The sequence below is a fragment of the Hippocampus comes genome, unplaced genomic scaffold, assembly GCF_001891065.2.
Source record: "Hippocampus comes isolate QL1 unplaced genomic scaffold, H_comes_QL1_v1.1 scaffold36, whole genome shotgun sequence".
In the NCBI taxonomy this organism is placed as follows: Eukaryota; Metazoa; Chordata; class Actinopteri; order Syngnathiformes; family Syngnathidae; genus Hippocampus; species Hippocampus comes.
The window spans coordinates 382061-398450 of NW_017805695.1; the positions used below are offsets into that span (position 1 = coordinate 382061).

The window sequence follows — 16390 nt, forward strand, 5'->3', positions numbered from 1 at the left end:
TATATATATATATAGGTTTACTGTTTGACCAAGTGTAAGCGCAGCTAAACGATGTCTGCCATCTAGTGGTGAATAGAGATATTACGCTTCAAAATAATACAGTGAACCCCTGCTATTAGGGAGTGATTTTAAGACCAAAAAAATCTTTAAAAATGGGGAGAAACCTTGAATATGCAATTACCATGAAAATGGAGGGTTGCCCCCATTTTCAAATTAAAATTAAAAAAAGTCTGGGAATGGCGACTCTGCAGATGCAGATGAGGTAGAGTTTATAATTGTCCTTTGTTTTGGTGTTAACTAATTGAGGGGCCATGAAGAGCCGCTGCCAGTTGCCCATCCCTGTTTTATACTCAATTTATTTGTTGAGCCTTGCTCATCCAGGGTGTAACTCGCGGTCTGAGTCAAGCAAAATAAAGTTTAGATCAACTACAAGTAACTATTGAGCGTGATCATTTTCTTATCTGCTATAATCTGCAAGAAATTTTGGGTTGCATTTTACAGACAACTATTAAATGGTTTTACCTGTGGGAATAGATGTGCCATCCACTGGCAAGTAAGAATGAGCAATGATGGACACTTCATGGTCGTAGATATTATCTGCAGCCTGCACAAACACACAAAATATAACTTGAAAATTCACAATTTGGTGAAGTCCATGGGCTCCAAAGTTCAGGCTGCCATTGCAAATGCTTTCCATCCAAGTATTAAGATGATTAATCTGGTTATATCCAGCAACGCAGAATTTCATTGGAAACCCTGCAATGGTTTGGTCCTCATCTTTTTTTTACTCCCACTACAGCATGGACAAAAGAGAGGAATAAGATAAGAAAACCTTTATTAGTCTCGCAATGGAGAAATTCCCAATTCACAGCACCAATTCACAGCAGCAAAGTTATGAAAGGAAGAAGTAGAACAACAAAATATAGGAGCTGCTGGAAAGGCAGCCACTCTCGCGGCGTAGATGACTAACTTTCAACAATCAGTACAATGAAACTGCGCTTTAAGTTTTCATGTGGTTATATTTTTGTTCCACAAGTATTGAAACCTAGTTTAACAAAACAACACTCTTTAAACACTGGAAAACAAATTAGACTTCAAGAATTAGCATCTATTTACTGCTACTGAAAAGTCTATACTATATAATTAAATATGTATTGTATTGTATTGTTCCTTGCTGCTGATATGAATCTATTATGGCTGGCGGGGGTCGGGGTTAGCGTCAAATTGTTAGCTTTTGGCTGATGTCTGTCTTGTCCGCTAGCTTCCACTAGGAATGCTTGAGCACTACGTCACTAGAGCATCTGCAATTTACTTATTGTCGAACATACAAGTCAATTAATTATCAATGAACTCTTTTCAGCTCGTTTGCGGAATTATTTGTAACAATCAGTTTTTAGATTTAAAATAGGTCCTCTAACATGTTTTTTTACCTTTCCAGCAAGGTTGAAATAGGAGTGGTTGGTGAGATTGATTGGCGTTGTTTTAGAAGACTGGGCTTGATACTCTGCAGTTAGTGTTTCCCCCTGTACAGAATACAAAAATAGTGAAAAATTATTCAACATTTAGGGACACAAATCAGTTTAAGTATTGAAAATTGTGGTTTTAAACTCAACGAATACATTTACCCTCTTGTTGGCCTGAAATCCTAGTCGGGTCAGCATTGATTAAAAAAAAAAAAATCATTTGATTTTAGAAGTCTACACACACACACACACACACACACACGCACACACACACACACACACACACACGCACACACACACACACACACACACACGCACACACACACACACACACACACACGCACACACACACACACACACACACACATTTGAAATGCCAGTTTTTTTTTAAGTTGTCACCTCCCCACCACTGCCACCTTTATTGTGAACTATTGCATGAACAATTTGATTGAGGTATAAAATGGAATCTTTGTGTGTGTGTGTGTGTGTGTGTGTGTGTGTGTGTGTGTGTGTGTGTGTGTGTGTGTGTGTGTGTGTGTGTGTGTGTGTGTGTGTGTGTGTGTGCGCGCAGACATGGATGGAAAACAGGCAAGACATCGGCCCGCGAGGACCGGAGATGGACATGCCTGATCTATATAATTCAAGTTGAAGAACATAATCACACATGAAAGACAACATGAAACAAATATAATTTTCTCAATTTTTCCTTGATTTTCACATATTTGCATAATATGCATATTTTGCATATGAAAGGGTCGCTGCGATAACGATTGCCATCTTCCATGATATTTCATCCAAAATGAAAGAATAATGTAAGAGCATGCTTAAAGGAAAAGTATGTCATCAAAGTTGCAGCTGAAAGAAAATACCAATGTCATAACTTGCGTATAATTAGCACTTTTTTTAAGACAAAAATATGAATTATCTAAACTAGAGCCACTTTAGAAACACACGAGTTTGTCATTTTTGGATTCAGCGACATCAAAATGTGCTTCAATCGCTGGACCTTTCTTTGCACATAAATGTTGATCAGTTTACTTAGAAATGAAATTGCAGGCATACCAAACCGCCAGTTAGCAAGATATTCCCACCACTACTTGCAAATTGAAGCAGTTTGTAGTTTAATCTGGTAAGTGTTCAATTTTGGAGCAGAGCAGTTTGTCGTGATACTGTGGCGTACCACTGTCTAGTTGTTTACCTGCAGTGTGTAGGTAACAGAGACCAGCAACGTTCCAGGGTAGCCCTGGTCTCCATCTGGGCTGGTAAGACACAATTTCACACCATCTTTCACTGCTGTAGCAATCCAAATTGCCTAAACAGAGAACCATACGATAGATGATCACAACTGAGCAAGGTTTGAGCAAGTACGGAAAAGAAAAATTCACAAAACAAAGCAATGCCAGTGCATAAAAGTCACATAGGGGTCGGAGCCCGCCCACCAAGTTGCTTGTGCCTCCTCACTTGGGGCACAAGCTCTAAAAAAAAAAAAAACAACTACTTTTTTTAACCCTTTCATGGACCCTGCAGCCTGATAACCTGATAAGCTGTCCACTGTAGAAACTGGTAACTATTTTGTGATGAAGAAACAATGGCGTGATTTTGTGTTATTGAAGGAAATCTAATCTGCAACAACTTTATCAACAAGACATAAGTTTCAAAAATAAGCATAAAAACAATAAACCTGCCTTTGCTATATACAAAACACATAACATTGACCACAAAAACATGAGTTCCTTATCAATAAGTCCCCTTTAAAGAGGCATTGTAAATGTTAAATATCAGGAGCAAATCATTCAGCAAAATATTCAGAACCTTTACAGCACCTTTACACTCTTTTCATCTGTCATCTGAGCTCTAATGAGACACATACTGACACCGTGGCCACAGAGGTTTTAATTGTCTCCCCGGGAAAACAAGTTGAAGCGCACATACCTGGATACCATTTTATTGGGGGGCTTACGAAATAACAGAAAATATGTACTGAGCATTTTGTTCATGTTAATTTTCAAATGTTCCAAGATCCTGCTCAAACGCTTTTGCTTGCTAGATGCCACAAAACAAAATCCCTGTTCTGCTTGAATTGCGAAGTGCTGCTGAAATTTTTTGCACAACACAAAGGCTGTTTATGGATTTTTTTAATGATATTTTTGGAATGCCTTACTTTTATACAACAGTTGCCAAGTTTCAATTGCGTTTCATTTATTTGTATTTTTTATGTTTTCATATTTTATGTTATTTTATTTTTAATTAGTGTTTGTTTTACTGGAAATGTTTCTAGATAAGAGAATAATGTTTGCTACTACGTACAATGTTAATTTGAAAAAATAAAAACGTTAATTAAAAAAAGAAAAGAAACCAAATGCCTGTTCATTATTAATGAAAATGTCTTATGTTCTTATGTAAACAAAATTGTTCTTTATCGAAGCAAAACTATATTTTAATTGAATACATGAATATTCTATAACATTTTCCAAATACTAAAATATTTTATAAATAGCTAGCTAGCTAGCTAGATAGAGTATAATTCATAACTGATCTCACAAATATTAGATAGATAGGAAATGTGGAATAAAAGAAAAAGATTCAATTGATAGAGATCCGACCTGAGTAGAGCTTCCATTTTTATTTAGATTTTTTTTTCTTCATCTCAAAATTAGTGTTCAAGTTACTTAGAATTCTTTGTACAGCATGGGGACAGAAGGTAGAAGTAAATTGAATGAACAAATAGAAATAAAGAAAACCGTCTTTTAACCGAGCACATCTGATTACTGATTAAGTCTGATGGAGTGAGTTATGTAGTTTCTATTTTGTCTTACCTTATTGAAGCCACGGAGGCCTCCATGCAGAGCATGAGGTCCATTGTTGATATCTAATTGGTATGTTTTTCCCTCGACTACAAAACGTCCTTGAGCAATCCTGTTGGCGACACGGCCGACCACAGCTCCAAAGCACCGCTTGTCTGACACGTAACCTGGCAACAGCAGACAGGTGTGTTTTTTAAGTCATACAATCCAGTTTGTCTTCCATGCTTGAACACATTTTAAAGCAGTCATGCACTAACCCTAACCACACAATATGTCTCACTTATATAGCCCGACCGCTTACCTTCCAGGTCATCATAACCCAAGACAACATCCTCCATCTGACCGTCTCTGCCCTTACTACAAACAGACCTAATGATCGCCCCCAGTGTGAGGAGCTCCACTTTCACTTGAGAGGACTGGAGCGTCCACAGATCCACCTTGCTGGGCAACTGCCCCCATGGCTGACTTCTGACTTGCGTCATCTTATTCACACAAGATGTGGCTGCGTCTGCAAACATGGAAAATACATGTTTTTATTGGAATATAATTACCCCATGAAAAATATTTAGAATAACTGTTACTGTTAGGGTTGCAAAATTATATGAAAGTTCGAACCTTTAACTGGAATAAGGCAGAAATTGATCATGCTTTTTTTATTTGCAAAATTAGTAGGACTTTATGGAGATTGGAGAGGGGCTGTTCCCATTTTCATTTTGAATGGGACTTTGTTGGTATTTTTTTGATGAGGTGTGCATTATTTGTCAACTGGGTTGCGCTGAGGGATGGGTAGTATATACTGTAACTCAACATTCATGTTTTGGTTGTTCGATAAAATCTTCATCACTGAATGTTCTACTTGCAAATAAATCTGTTGAAGCGACATACTTTTTAACCCCATTGCATGGATAGCTTATGACATATCACAGCCGAAAATACCATTGGAAATGTACATGGAATTTTCCTCCCCAAGCAACCCTAATTGTTATTATTATTTATATGCCCTTATATTTGAGTGAAGTCCCTGATTGTGTTTGATATAAAGTCTCAAAACGATCTGAAATACTGTATGTGCTCACAACACAGATGCATTGGCACAAACAACATTATGCTCAGTGATCAAAGCTGTCGCAATATGGCTGGAAACCCAGGCAATCGGTTCGGACCCTGAGAGACAGGAAACATTATTCAAGCAAATAAAACAAAGGCACTGCAACGACACTTGGGGAATCCCCTGCAGAGAGCTTCTCATGAGTTGTTCTTGGCTGGTGGCTCAAAGAGGGGCCCCCAGCGACAGTCGATATTGGTCCATATCAACGACACACCAGGAATCCCTAATTTGACACTACAATGACAGATTCAGGAATCTCACTCATTCGCCCCCTTACTCACACAATTCTAAGTACCGGTAGTAGTTGTCAAAACACTCCAGAAAAACATAACAGAGTAAACTTACATTACATTGAGGTCAGCGAGAATGTTTCTTGAGTCAAGTCACACTAAGCTTTGAAGTATTTTACTACGCTTTGATAGCTATCATTTGTCAAGGGGCAGAGCAGTTAATAGCATGACATAATAAATATGTCATGGCAGATATAATAAGTTTCCCCCGGAAAACTTGCCTGGTGGTATAAAAGTTGACTGGGTTCATAACAAAAAAATCATTTTAGTCAGTATTGTAGTGTTTACATAATTTATTGGGAGGCCCATTAAGATAGCAAATTTTTCCAGATGCTATATTTACCCATAAACTACCACGATAAGCAAATAAAAAGAGGTGAAAAATATCACTCATCACGAGCTGTGACCGTTTGTATTCCGACAAGCATGAATGTTATAACAGTAATGACACAGTGCAATGTAATACAATACAATACAACTTTATTATGTTGTGCTTTCACTACAGCTGCAGCTGTAACAAGGCGCTTTATAGAAAGTTTTACATGAAATAACAATAATACAACAGACCACATAACAAAACTTTGCAACTTATTTTGGTGCTCACCATTCCTTTTGTGTTTAAATGTCTTTGTATTGTTTTTAAAGAGTGTTTAAAGACCTTAGAGCAAATTAATTGCTATAAATCCTATGATGTTGAAAATTCAGTAAAGAGTGGGAAAGTATAAAACACTTAATGAAAAGAAACTAAATGTGGCTTAATGTCTAAAAACGATGACCAATCACGATCAGCATTCACATGCACATCTCTACTTATGCCCACCTCAACCTGTGAAAATATCAACTCAATCGCCACTGTATTTTGCATTTTATGGGCATTAACCTATTTCCTCTTCATACATTTTCACTACAGTATAGAGAAAAGGCTTAATGTCTCTTAATGGAAGAAAACCAATCGCTACCAAAATTCATGTGCACATCCCCACCCATGCCCACGTTAATATCTGAAAATATCAAACAATCACACCAATATTTGAGATTTTATGGACATTACTGTCTTCCTCTTCATAGGCGTAGGACACTGAAGCTTAATGTCACTTAACATGCAAAATGCTTCATGTTCATAAACTCTAAAATATTGAAGTGATTGTTTTGATATTTTTCGCGATTGATTTGGGCATAAATAGAAATATGCACATGAACTTTGATGGCGATTGGTTGCAGTTTTCCAACAATAAGCCACACTCAGCTTTTTCTCTACAGTAAATAACTATGGGGAGTAAAAAGTTTAAAATCCAACATATTGTGGTGATTGCTTCGCTATTTTCAGAGGTTGAGGTGGGCATAGGTGGAGATGTGCGTGTGAATTTTGGTGGCGATTGGTCATGGTTTTTCAAACATTCTTTTTTTTACCCTATTTTAATGATCCACCCTCCGTCCACGACCTGGGTACCCTTCCGTCATCGTTCAATCGCAGTGGCGGATGCTGGTCTGTCAAGGAGGGGAAGCTCAATTTTGGCATCATAAAATGTGTCCGTTTATATAAACGCGAATTCTACTGTCCGTTCCTTTTCAAGAAAATTATCTGTAACCCTGTCATACCAACAAGGCGTCTTTTCCAGGAAAGTAACTAGTGTCCTACAACTACAGCAACTACAATAAAACCCACCAGTAATAAAAGATTAATTCGTCGCTTATCGTTTTCAACAAAGAGAGTGTCGCTAAAAGGATTAGAAGTCGTCTCCACTTCAATTTAGAACAGAATGAGAATTGAAAGTACTCCCACGGATGCCTCCACTAAAAGATCGGTGATTGGCTCATTTCGATGTCAAGCAAACTGGAACACAGGCTCAGACAGATCATCCAATCTGATGCAGAAAAACTGAGCGTCCGGTACCCGCCCACTGCCATCCAGTCCCAGAGACGCCGAGCGTCCGTGGGCGGGACAAAAACCAGTTTGTATCCAATGACTCGTCTCCGTTCAACGCATTGGGACAACCTACCCTGAACTCTCGGGACGCTCGGCGTCTGGGCAGTAGACTCTCAGCGGACGCTCTGCGTCCACCGTTTAAAGCACAGCGAAGCTGCGGGAATGAATGAGAAGGGAGTCGCGTCGTAACCAGTAACAAGAAGCTGATTCGGAACAAAAGTTGAGCACGTTGTCACGCAAATTTAGTCAATGACATGTACACACAATGAAATTTACATTCATATATTTGATCACTTATTCTTTGACATTTTAGGGGAAGCTGAGCTTCCCTTGCAGTCCGAGCGCAATCGCCACTGTTCAATCGTCTTCCGTCCCCGTCCTTTTAAAGCGCTTCTGTCCCAGTCGCCCCGCACTTCCCTCTTTAAAAAAGCATCAGTGCTGACGCTGTGGGAGAGAGGCTAACGATAGAGCATTACCCGTCACCAGGGGGCCACATGAAATGCATGGGGCGGGGGCAATTTATACCCTACATACAGCACTTACTTTGCTCTGCATATTCCCCTAGCACTACTGATCCCATCTTGAATGCGCCTTTTGCGACAACCGCAAGCAAGTATTATCGTAGACAAAATTTACATTACATATACAGACGCCGTCTTGAGTACGTCAACACCGTAGCCGTATTGGATATGGCAAATTGTGAATATGCTTCCTCCTTGGAGATGTATCATCAAACAAAGACTCACTGGATTAATACGGAATTGTTTTTAATCGAATGATATTATCCAAGCTCAGTTTTACAATGTTATTTGCCGAATTTATGGTTGATATTAAAGCCACATACATATGGCGGATATATCGCTTTGACCCGGTTCAACAATCGTCTGCTACAGAATTGACAAGAAAAAGGAAAATAATATTTTTATTCAATTTAGATTTCCAAAGACTTTATGGCTCCCATGAAATTAACAGTTCAAATGCCTCTTTTGTTGCCGACACTAATGTAATATGTCCTTCCTCACTTGCAGTACACGGCACAGTGTACAGTGACGCAACATGACAGTCTAAACCTGTAAAATAGGAATCTAAACGTCGCCAAATGTGTCAACATTGTGATCAGTGGTCACCAAAACTTATGTTGACATATTAACTGATGCTAACATCAACCAATCAAATATTAGAATGATTGCCCAAGTGTAAAGAGATTTTAGGGTGTTTTCCTCTTCATAGAGGCGTTCACTACAAAGATGATGTCACTTCACGAGAGAAACGCGTCGTCCATAAATTACAAAACACATGACGTCTTGCCACATTACAGAATGCCACACTTTGAAAAATATGCAGGACTCTAGCATGCAAGCATTGACGAATTCATCGCGTACATCGCCTGCGTACCGAAGCTTATTTTCAATAACACCGTGATTGGCTGTTGAAGATAATACTGTCCATCAATCAAACAAAAATGACATCAATGTTTCTTTATGTTTTCTTTTGCTTGTGGAGGCTCTCAGTCGTACAGGAAAGTTCCATCGTAGGAAGGGTTCTGTCAATCGTCATCTGTACCTGTGGGTAAAAAACAAAAAACAAACAAAAAAAACCCCAAAAATGGACGTTTCACTTCTCTCAAAAGTGCAGTATACGCACACTTAAAAGAAACAAACCACACAATTGAAGATGAACAAGTAAAAATCCTAGGAACAGAAAAGAGATGGTTTGAAAGGGGAGTAAAGGAAGCGATTTTTGTTAAAAAATTTTCACCCTCTCTGAACCGTGAAGGAGGTATCCGATTTAACCTGTCTCCTATTTACAATAACTTGTTGACCAGTAAGGGACATAGACATGCTGATCAGGCTAACTGAAAGTAGCTATTCAGCCCTAGCCCAAACAATAGGCCTAATCAAGACCCAACGATAGGGAATTTAGAAATCAATGGGCCTCTTCACCATAGGGGCGTGACTAACCATCCCCACCCAGTCCTCAAATAGGCCACGCTCAGCTTTTTAGCGAGGAGCAATTTCCCGGAGTCTTCACGGAGACTTCAGGGTTGTCTACCGCTGACGAAGCCTCTGTGAGAGAAGCGAAACGTCCTTTTTTTGTTTGTTTTTTTTGTTTTTTGTTTTTTACCCACATGTACAGATGACGACTGACAGAACCCTTTCTATTATGTTTTCTTTTGTGATAAGCAACTCAACATTAGTATTTCACAATACAAACATCACTGCTATGATAAAATAATATAAATAACAACTTTACTTTGAGAAATCCGTGCTTCAAATTGGGGTGCATAAAAATCTTGGTGGGCGGGCACCGAGACACACAAGCGCGCGCACACACATACACACAGACACACACACACACGTATATACGCACACACCAGCCAGCTCTCTGGTGAAATGGGTGTCCGAAGGTACTTTGTTTTATTCTCTGACTGTACACTGGGGGGCAGTGTTGCTATAAAAATATTGTTGAGATGAAAACGGAAGGTTCTGTAAAGGTGACTAAGTGAGCCGTACGAACTGGTGTTGTGCTGTTAAAACCCTGTTAAGAAAATACAGTGTTTGGCTGAACTCTGGCCTTGTTATTTTGACTCCTGAAACCACATACTTAACTCGGTTTGGAAGGATGAAAGGGACAGACGAAACCCTAATTCTGTCCTTAAAAAAAAAAAAAAACTCCCCCAAAATGGGCGTCCGTCCGCACCTTCCGTCTCAGGGAAAGAATGCCCAACACTGACATTAATCGTTTTAGACTGTCCAGTAAAAAGTCGCGAGAACTTGTCAACTTGTAGTGAGTGTATCCATTGTTGATTAAGTTCCCACGATTGTGCTATACAGGAGAGAGGGTAAAAGCACAGTTAAAAAAGAAAAGGCACGGCACATTTGTCATCACATTCTTACGTCCAAGCGCTCCCGCGGCTGCCTGGAGCCCCTTCCCACGAGGAGGGGCCACGACCATCAGGCCGGCTGAATCCGGAGACAGCGGCTCTCATTCAAGTAAATTGAACCCAGTCAGCTCTACGCGCACTCTTGAAAAAAATTACTCCAAGCTTCAATATGAATAATAAATATGTTTTTTAGAGTCGAGGAGACGCCTGCATTGTGCGCACCCAAACACGAGGGATTCCGAAGGCCACACACTCAAATTTCACGTTGTTTGTCCAAAATGGGTATTCGCTTTGAGAGCTTTTCTACCTTCGGTACTCAAAGCGCGTCACACTACAGTATTACCTCATTTACTTATTGATGACGTAGCATGAGGAGCAAGTGGGTATCTTGCGCAAAGACACTGACAATTGTCGCAATGGCCAGGGGATCGAACCCTCAACCTCTGGGTTGAGGGACCACTCTATCACTGAGCCATTCCGTCCCCGAATTTAGTTAGTTAATAATTATTTAGTTAATAAGGATAACCGGAGCTTATGCGAGAGACATCCTTCCATCAGATGACAGGTTTAACATATGTTGCCATTAAAACAGCAGAAACAAGCCACCACTTTGACCACATCAGCTTTGTGTTCAATTAAACAGTTCCAGATTTCACACTGGGTCGGTCAATTTGTGATATTATAAAACATAAATCGTTTTCTCAGCCCCGCTGCTGTGTTCAGATCGGGCAAGCCCCTCTATAGTCCAGCGAGCGAAAAAATCCTGGAGCCGTTCCTGTATAATCATACTTTTTATTAAATGTTCGTTTTGTGGTCTTGGCATTTAATGTAAAATTAGAGTCTTTGCTCCATAGACAGGATTTTCAATCAACTGCTTGACAGATGGACGAATCGATAGGTTATATCATGTCAAAAAAACCGGTTAAACTGGCAGAGGAAACCACTTTCCCTTTAGTCTCACCTTAAAATTGGAACCCCGGTCAAGACACAACTCACTTTCTTCGTTCTTGTAGTTTAGGACATGACTTTTTGTTACTCTTCCACTACGGTCTGTAAGGAAGTTTTCGAACAAGAATCGTTGACAACCCCCGGATATATTTATATGATGGACTCACTACTACCACCTACTAGCCGTATCGTGAAGTGAAGCCACCGGGGGCCATCTTGGCTTGACTTGAAGACAGTGCATCGGTTTCTCCGCGACGTTTTCTGTCTCCGCGGTGAAAATACCAAAATACGAAGCGTACGAGTGTATCATTAAGTATATTCATATTTCATAGTTAAAAATGCAGTTATTAATTCCCACTTTTGGGTGTTTTTTTCCCCGAGTGCTACCCAAACATTTGCATGCAATATTTGTCAGACCCTTTAAGGAAATGAAAGCATAGTCCTTTAGAAAACATATATTCGATTATATGCAAAACTAACCTTTGCTGAATGGTTGGTGAAAACATAGTTGATGAAAGATTGAAGTGCGAGCCCCTCAAACGACGAACGAAAAATATAACTGAAGTTTTCGGTCTCAAGGGGGCAACGCAAAATGGCTGCTCTATGGCTTCAGCAGCGAGAGTCCAAGTGTGCGTCCCTCATATATATACGTCCGTGTTGTCAACACGAGCTATCTTTTTCTACTAAATGCTGCCAGGCAAGACACTACCGCGTACAGTATCGCCGCCATCCTCTGGCCGATTTTTTTGTTGCGCCTTCTCGCGATTCCTTGTTCCACAGCACGTGCCAGAGTGGAGTTGCAGGGCGCAGTACCACGGCGTGTCGTCGACTCGACCGTACAGAATAGGATACTGTACAGTTCCAACCAAAGTTATTGGAACGACAAGATCAATTCCTTTGTCTTTCTTGTACAGTATACTGCATTTGGGTTTCAGATCAAAATAATATGAGACAGAAGTTCAGAAGTCCAGCTTTTTTGTCATAATATTCACATCTAGTTGTATTAAACAACTCAAGACAGAGCACGTTTCAAGTGAGCAAATGTATTGGGACCGACATTATTGTCATCTTCCGAACCGCTTAATCCTCACTAGGGTCACGGGGGTGCTGGAGCCTATCCCAGCCGTCTTTGGGCAGTAGGCGGGGGACACCCTGAACCGGTTGCCAGCCAATCGCAGGGCACACAGAGACGAACAACCATGCGCCTCACACTCACACCTAGGGACAATTTAGCGTGTTCAATCAGCCTGCCATGCATGTTTTTGGAACGTGGGAGGAAACCGGAGTACCTGGAGAAAACCCACGCAGGCAACCAGGGAGAACATGCAAACTCCACACAGGGAGGCTGGAGCTGGAATTGAACCTGGTACCTCTGCACTGCGAAGTCGACGTGCTAACCACTGGACTACCGGGCCGCCCGACATCATTGTATAAACTCAAAGTGAATAACATTTAATATTTGATGGTAGTAACCATGCCGGTGCTCGTAATTTTGGTGCCCTGCGCATAAACGCTTTCACAACAGCTGCAGCTGTAACACAGCACTTTACAAAACCGTTATCATAGAATAACAAAATAATATAACACAACACATAAAATAAAACATTCACAGTGAAGCAGTCTTTACCATTTTTTCCTGCATACACTTTGTTGTTTGAAGCAGTTCTAAATGAAAGAGGAGAGAATCAAAGGTTGATGGCTGATCTTTGCTCCTGATGGTGGATGGTTAATCATCTGAAACTTTCACTCGGCCTTGAGTTCCTCCTTGAACATATTGAAGCATTGATCCTGCATTCAGAAATACAAGACAAAATATCCAAGGATTCGACAATTAAATATATTTTGAACCATAGGACATTCTAAATTAATTATGTTAGCATGTTGGATTGGATTGGATTGGATAAAACTGTATTGTCAAATGTACTGTATGTGTAACATGGAACATACAGCAAAGATGAAATTTCTTCCCTCTCAACATAAAACAAGAGGAGCCGCTGCGGGTGTCCGCGCCGCTATCAAAAGAAAAGTTAACAAAAAAATGACAAAATAATACAAAACAACACATGAGACACAGACAATTGTGCAATCTTAACCACTTTCCTGCATACACTTTGTTGTCTGAAGCAGTTATAGATGAAAGAGGAGCGAATCTAAGTGTCCTTTTCACCAGTGGATCAAAGACGTCATGCTGCAATGTGCACACGTCTGCTAATGTCGGCATAGTCATTGCATATAAAACAACTTTGTCTCGTAACATTTCATTTAATTTTCATAGCGCAATCAATGTGCCGGTTTTTACGTCATGTATTTGGGAACAAATCAAACTATTGACCAAATCATGTAAACCAGGTTTTTCTGATTATCGCATTACTCAAGTGTATGTAAACGCATTGTCTAAACATCCATCCATCCATTCTCTGATCCCCTTATCCTCACAAGGGTCGCGGGGAGTGCTGGAGCCTCTCCCAGCTGACTTCGGGCAGTAGGTGGGGGACACCCTGAACCGGTTGCGAGTCAATCGCAGTGCACACAGAGACAAACAACCATCCGCGCTCACACCCACACAGGCACGGGTAGAACATGCCAACTCCACACAGGAAGGCCGGAGCCAGAATCGAACCCTGCACCTCTGCACTGTAAGGCCGACTTTCCAAATTAGCAGTTCATGTCTTGATTCAAGTACACACAAACACGCTGACAATTAAGTAAAGGAATGCAAACTCCACACAGGAATCGAACCCTACACCTCTGCACCGTGAGGCCGACTCACAAACCAGTCGACCACCTGGCGGCCCCTTTCGCCGTATTGATCTAGAAAAAGAGTCAAAGCCTTATCAGGTTGACCACCCTGGTGATGTCTGTTGGTCAGCTAGGGTCATGCCAGCACAATCCTCAAAGTGATTAGTATTCCAACATAATACTAATCCATTCAGTTTTACACTTGTCTTGTGTCTGTCTAATGATCATCATGTACATACGTAAGTGTTGCAACATTTGACACTGTACCAGTAGTATGGTTCAATGTCAAGTCCAGTTACCCATTGGACTATAATAAACATGATTTGGATATGACACAAGTGTGCTATGAAGTAAGATGAGAAGATTTCAACATAAATCAACAAATCAGTTTTCTGTCAAGCGAGGACACGAGAATATAGATCCTCTCTGGTGACATAGCAAGCATTACGAGATAACCAAATTTTTTTTTTCTTCCATGTCACCTAAGGGCACAGGTGCCAAACTCCAGGTTTGGGGGGGGCAGATCTCGCCCACCACATCAATTTATATGGCGCACGAAAACAAATCAAGCATGTCCCATTCCATGATGCTTGCTAAAATCTGTACCAAAATTTAAAATTCATATGTAATAAATAAAAGAGATATTCTAAGCATTTTCATGTTACCAAACTCCTCATTACAATAACTTAATCTTAGTTGAATAGGCCTTTATTTTTTACTTCCTTATATGGTTTCAGTCATAACGGCCCTCCAAGGGAAACGGTAACTAAAATGTGGCCCGGAACAAAAATTAGTTTTACACCCCTGCCTGAGGAGGTCTGTCTTCTTCTTCTTCTTTTCCTTTCGGCTTTTCCCTTCAGGGATCGCCACAGCGAATCAGTTTCTCCATCTAACCCTGTTTTGTGTATCCTCTTCTCTCACACCAGCTACCTTCATGTCATCTTTCACTACATCCAGAAACCTCCTCTTTGGTCTTCCTCTCGACCTCCTGCCTGGCAGTTCAAGACTCAGCACCTTTCTCCCAATATATTCACTCTCTCTCCTCTGGACATGTCCAAACCATCTCAGTCTGGCCTCTCTGACTTTCTCTCCAAAACCTCTAACATGAGTTGTCCCTCTGATGTACTCATTCCTGATCCTATCCAACCTGGTCACTCCCAAAGAGAACCTCAACATCTTCCTCTCTGCTACCTCCAGCTCTGCCTCCTGTCTTTTCTTCAGTGGCATTGTCTCCAGTCCAAACAGCATCGCTGCTCTCACCGCAGTTTTATACACCTTTCCTTTCATCTTAGCTTAAACTCTTCTATCACACATCACACCTGACACTTTTCTCCAGCCGTTCCAGCCTGCCTGTACACGCTTCTTCACCTCTTTTCCACACTCTCTATTGCTCTGGACAGTTGACCCCAAGTACTTAAAATCATCCACCTTCTTTATCTCCTCTCCCTGTAACCTCACTCTTGTACTTGCGTCCCTCTCATTCACACACATGTACTCTGTCTTGCTGCAACTGACCTTCATTCCTCTCTAGTTTCTCCTCCACCTGTTCCCTGCTCTCACTACAGATGCCAATGTCATCTGCAAACATCATAGTCCATGGAGATTCCCGTCTAACCTCGTCTGTCAGCCTGTCCATCACCATAGCGAATAAGAAGGGGCTCAGAGCTAACCCCTGGTGAAGTCCCACCTCCACCTTGAATTCCTCACTCACACCTACAGCACACCTCACCGCTGTCTTACAGTCATCATACATGTCCTGCACTGCTCTAACATACAGTACTTCTCTGTCACCCCAGACTTCCTCATACAATACCACAGTTCTTCTCTGGGCACCCTGTCATATGCTTTCTCCACATCTACAAAGACACAATTCAGTTCTCTGACCTTCTCTGTACTTCTCTATTAACATCCTAAAAGCAAATACTGCATCTGTCATACTCTTTTTTGGCATGAAATCATACTGCCGCTCACAAATGCTCACTTCTGCTCTTAGTCTAGCTTCAACTACTCTTTCCCATAGTTTCATTGTGGCTCATCAACTTTATTCCTCTGCACATCTCCCTTGTTCTTAAAAATGGGCACCAGCACACTTCTTCTCCATTCCCCAGGCATTTTCTCACCATCTAAGATCTTGTTGAACAACCCAGTCAGAAACTCCCCTGCCACCTCTCCTAGACACTTCCACTTCGTTAGGAGGTCCGTATGGGATGTGATAGAACATTTGGCG

The 16390-nt window shown here is 40.8% G+C and overlaps 1 protein-coding gene across 2 annotated transcripts in view; it reads right to left on the reverse strand.

The window, feature by feature from the left end:
* The window catches only part of galm (galactose mutarotase), a 15362-nt gene extending 3788 nt beyond the window's left edge, over window positions 1-11574 (reverse strand). The window contains exons 1-6 of one of the 2 annotated variants that reach the window (XM_019882237.1): window positions 10490-10608; window positions 4569-4775; window positions 4280-4434; window positions 2662-2775; window positions 1431-1523; window positions 523-604 (exon numbers count right to left, since the gene is read on the reverse strand). In XM_019882237.1, coding sequence (XP_019737796.1) covers window positions 523-604; window positions 1431-1523; window positions 2662-2775; window positions 4280-4434; window positions 4569-4775; window positions 10490-10547 — 709 coding nt within the window. In that variant the 5' untranslated portion in view covers window positions 10548-10608. Of the gene's footprint in view, window positions 1-522; window positions 605-1430; window positions 1524-2661; window positions 2776-4279; window positions 4435-4568; window positions 4776-10489; window positions 10609-11437 lie in introns of those variants that run through there. The other variant, XM_019882236.1, reaches the window with a different exon arrangement.
* Between the last annotated feature and the right edge of the window lie 4816 nt (window positions 11575-16390).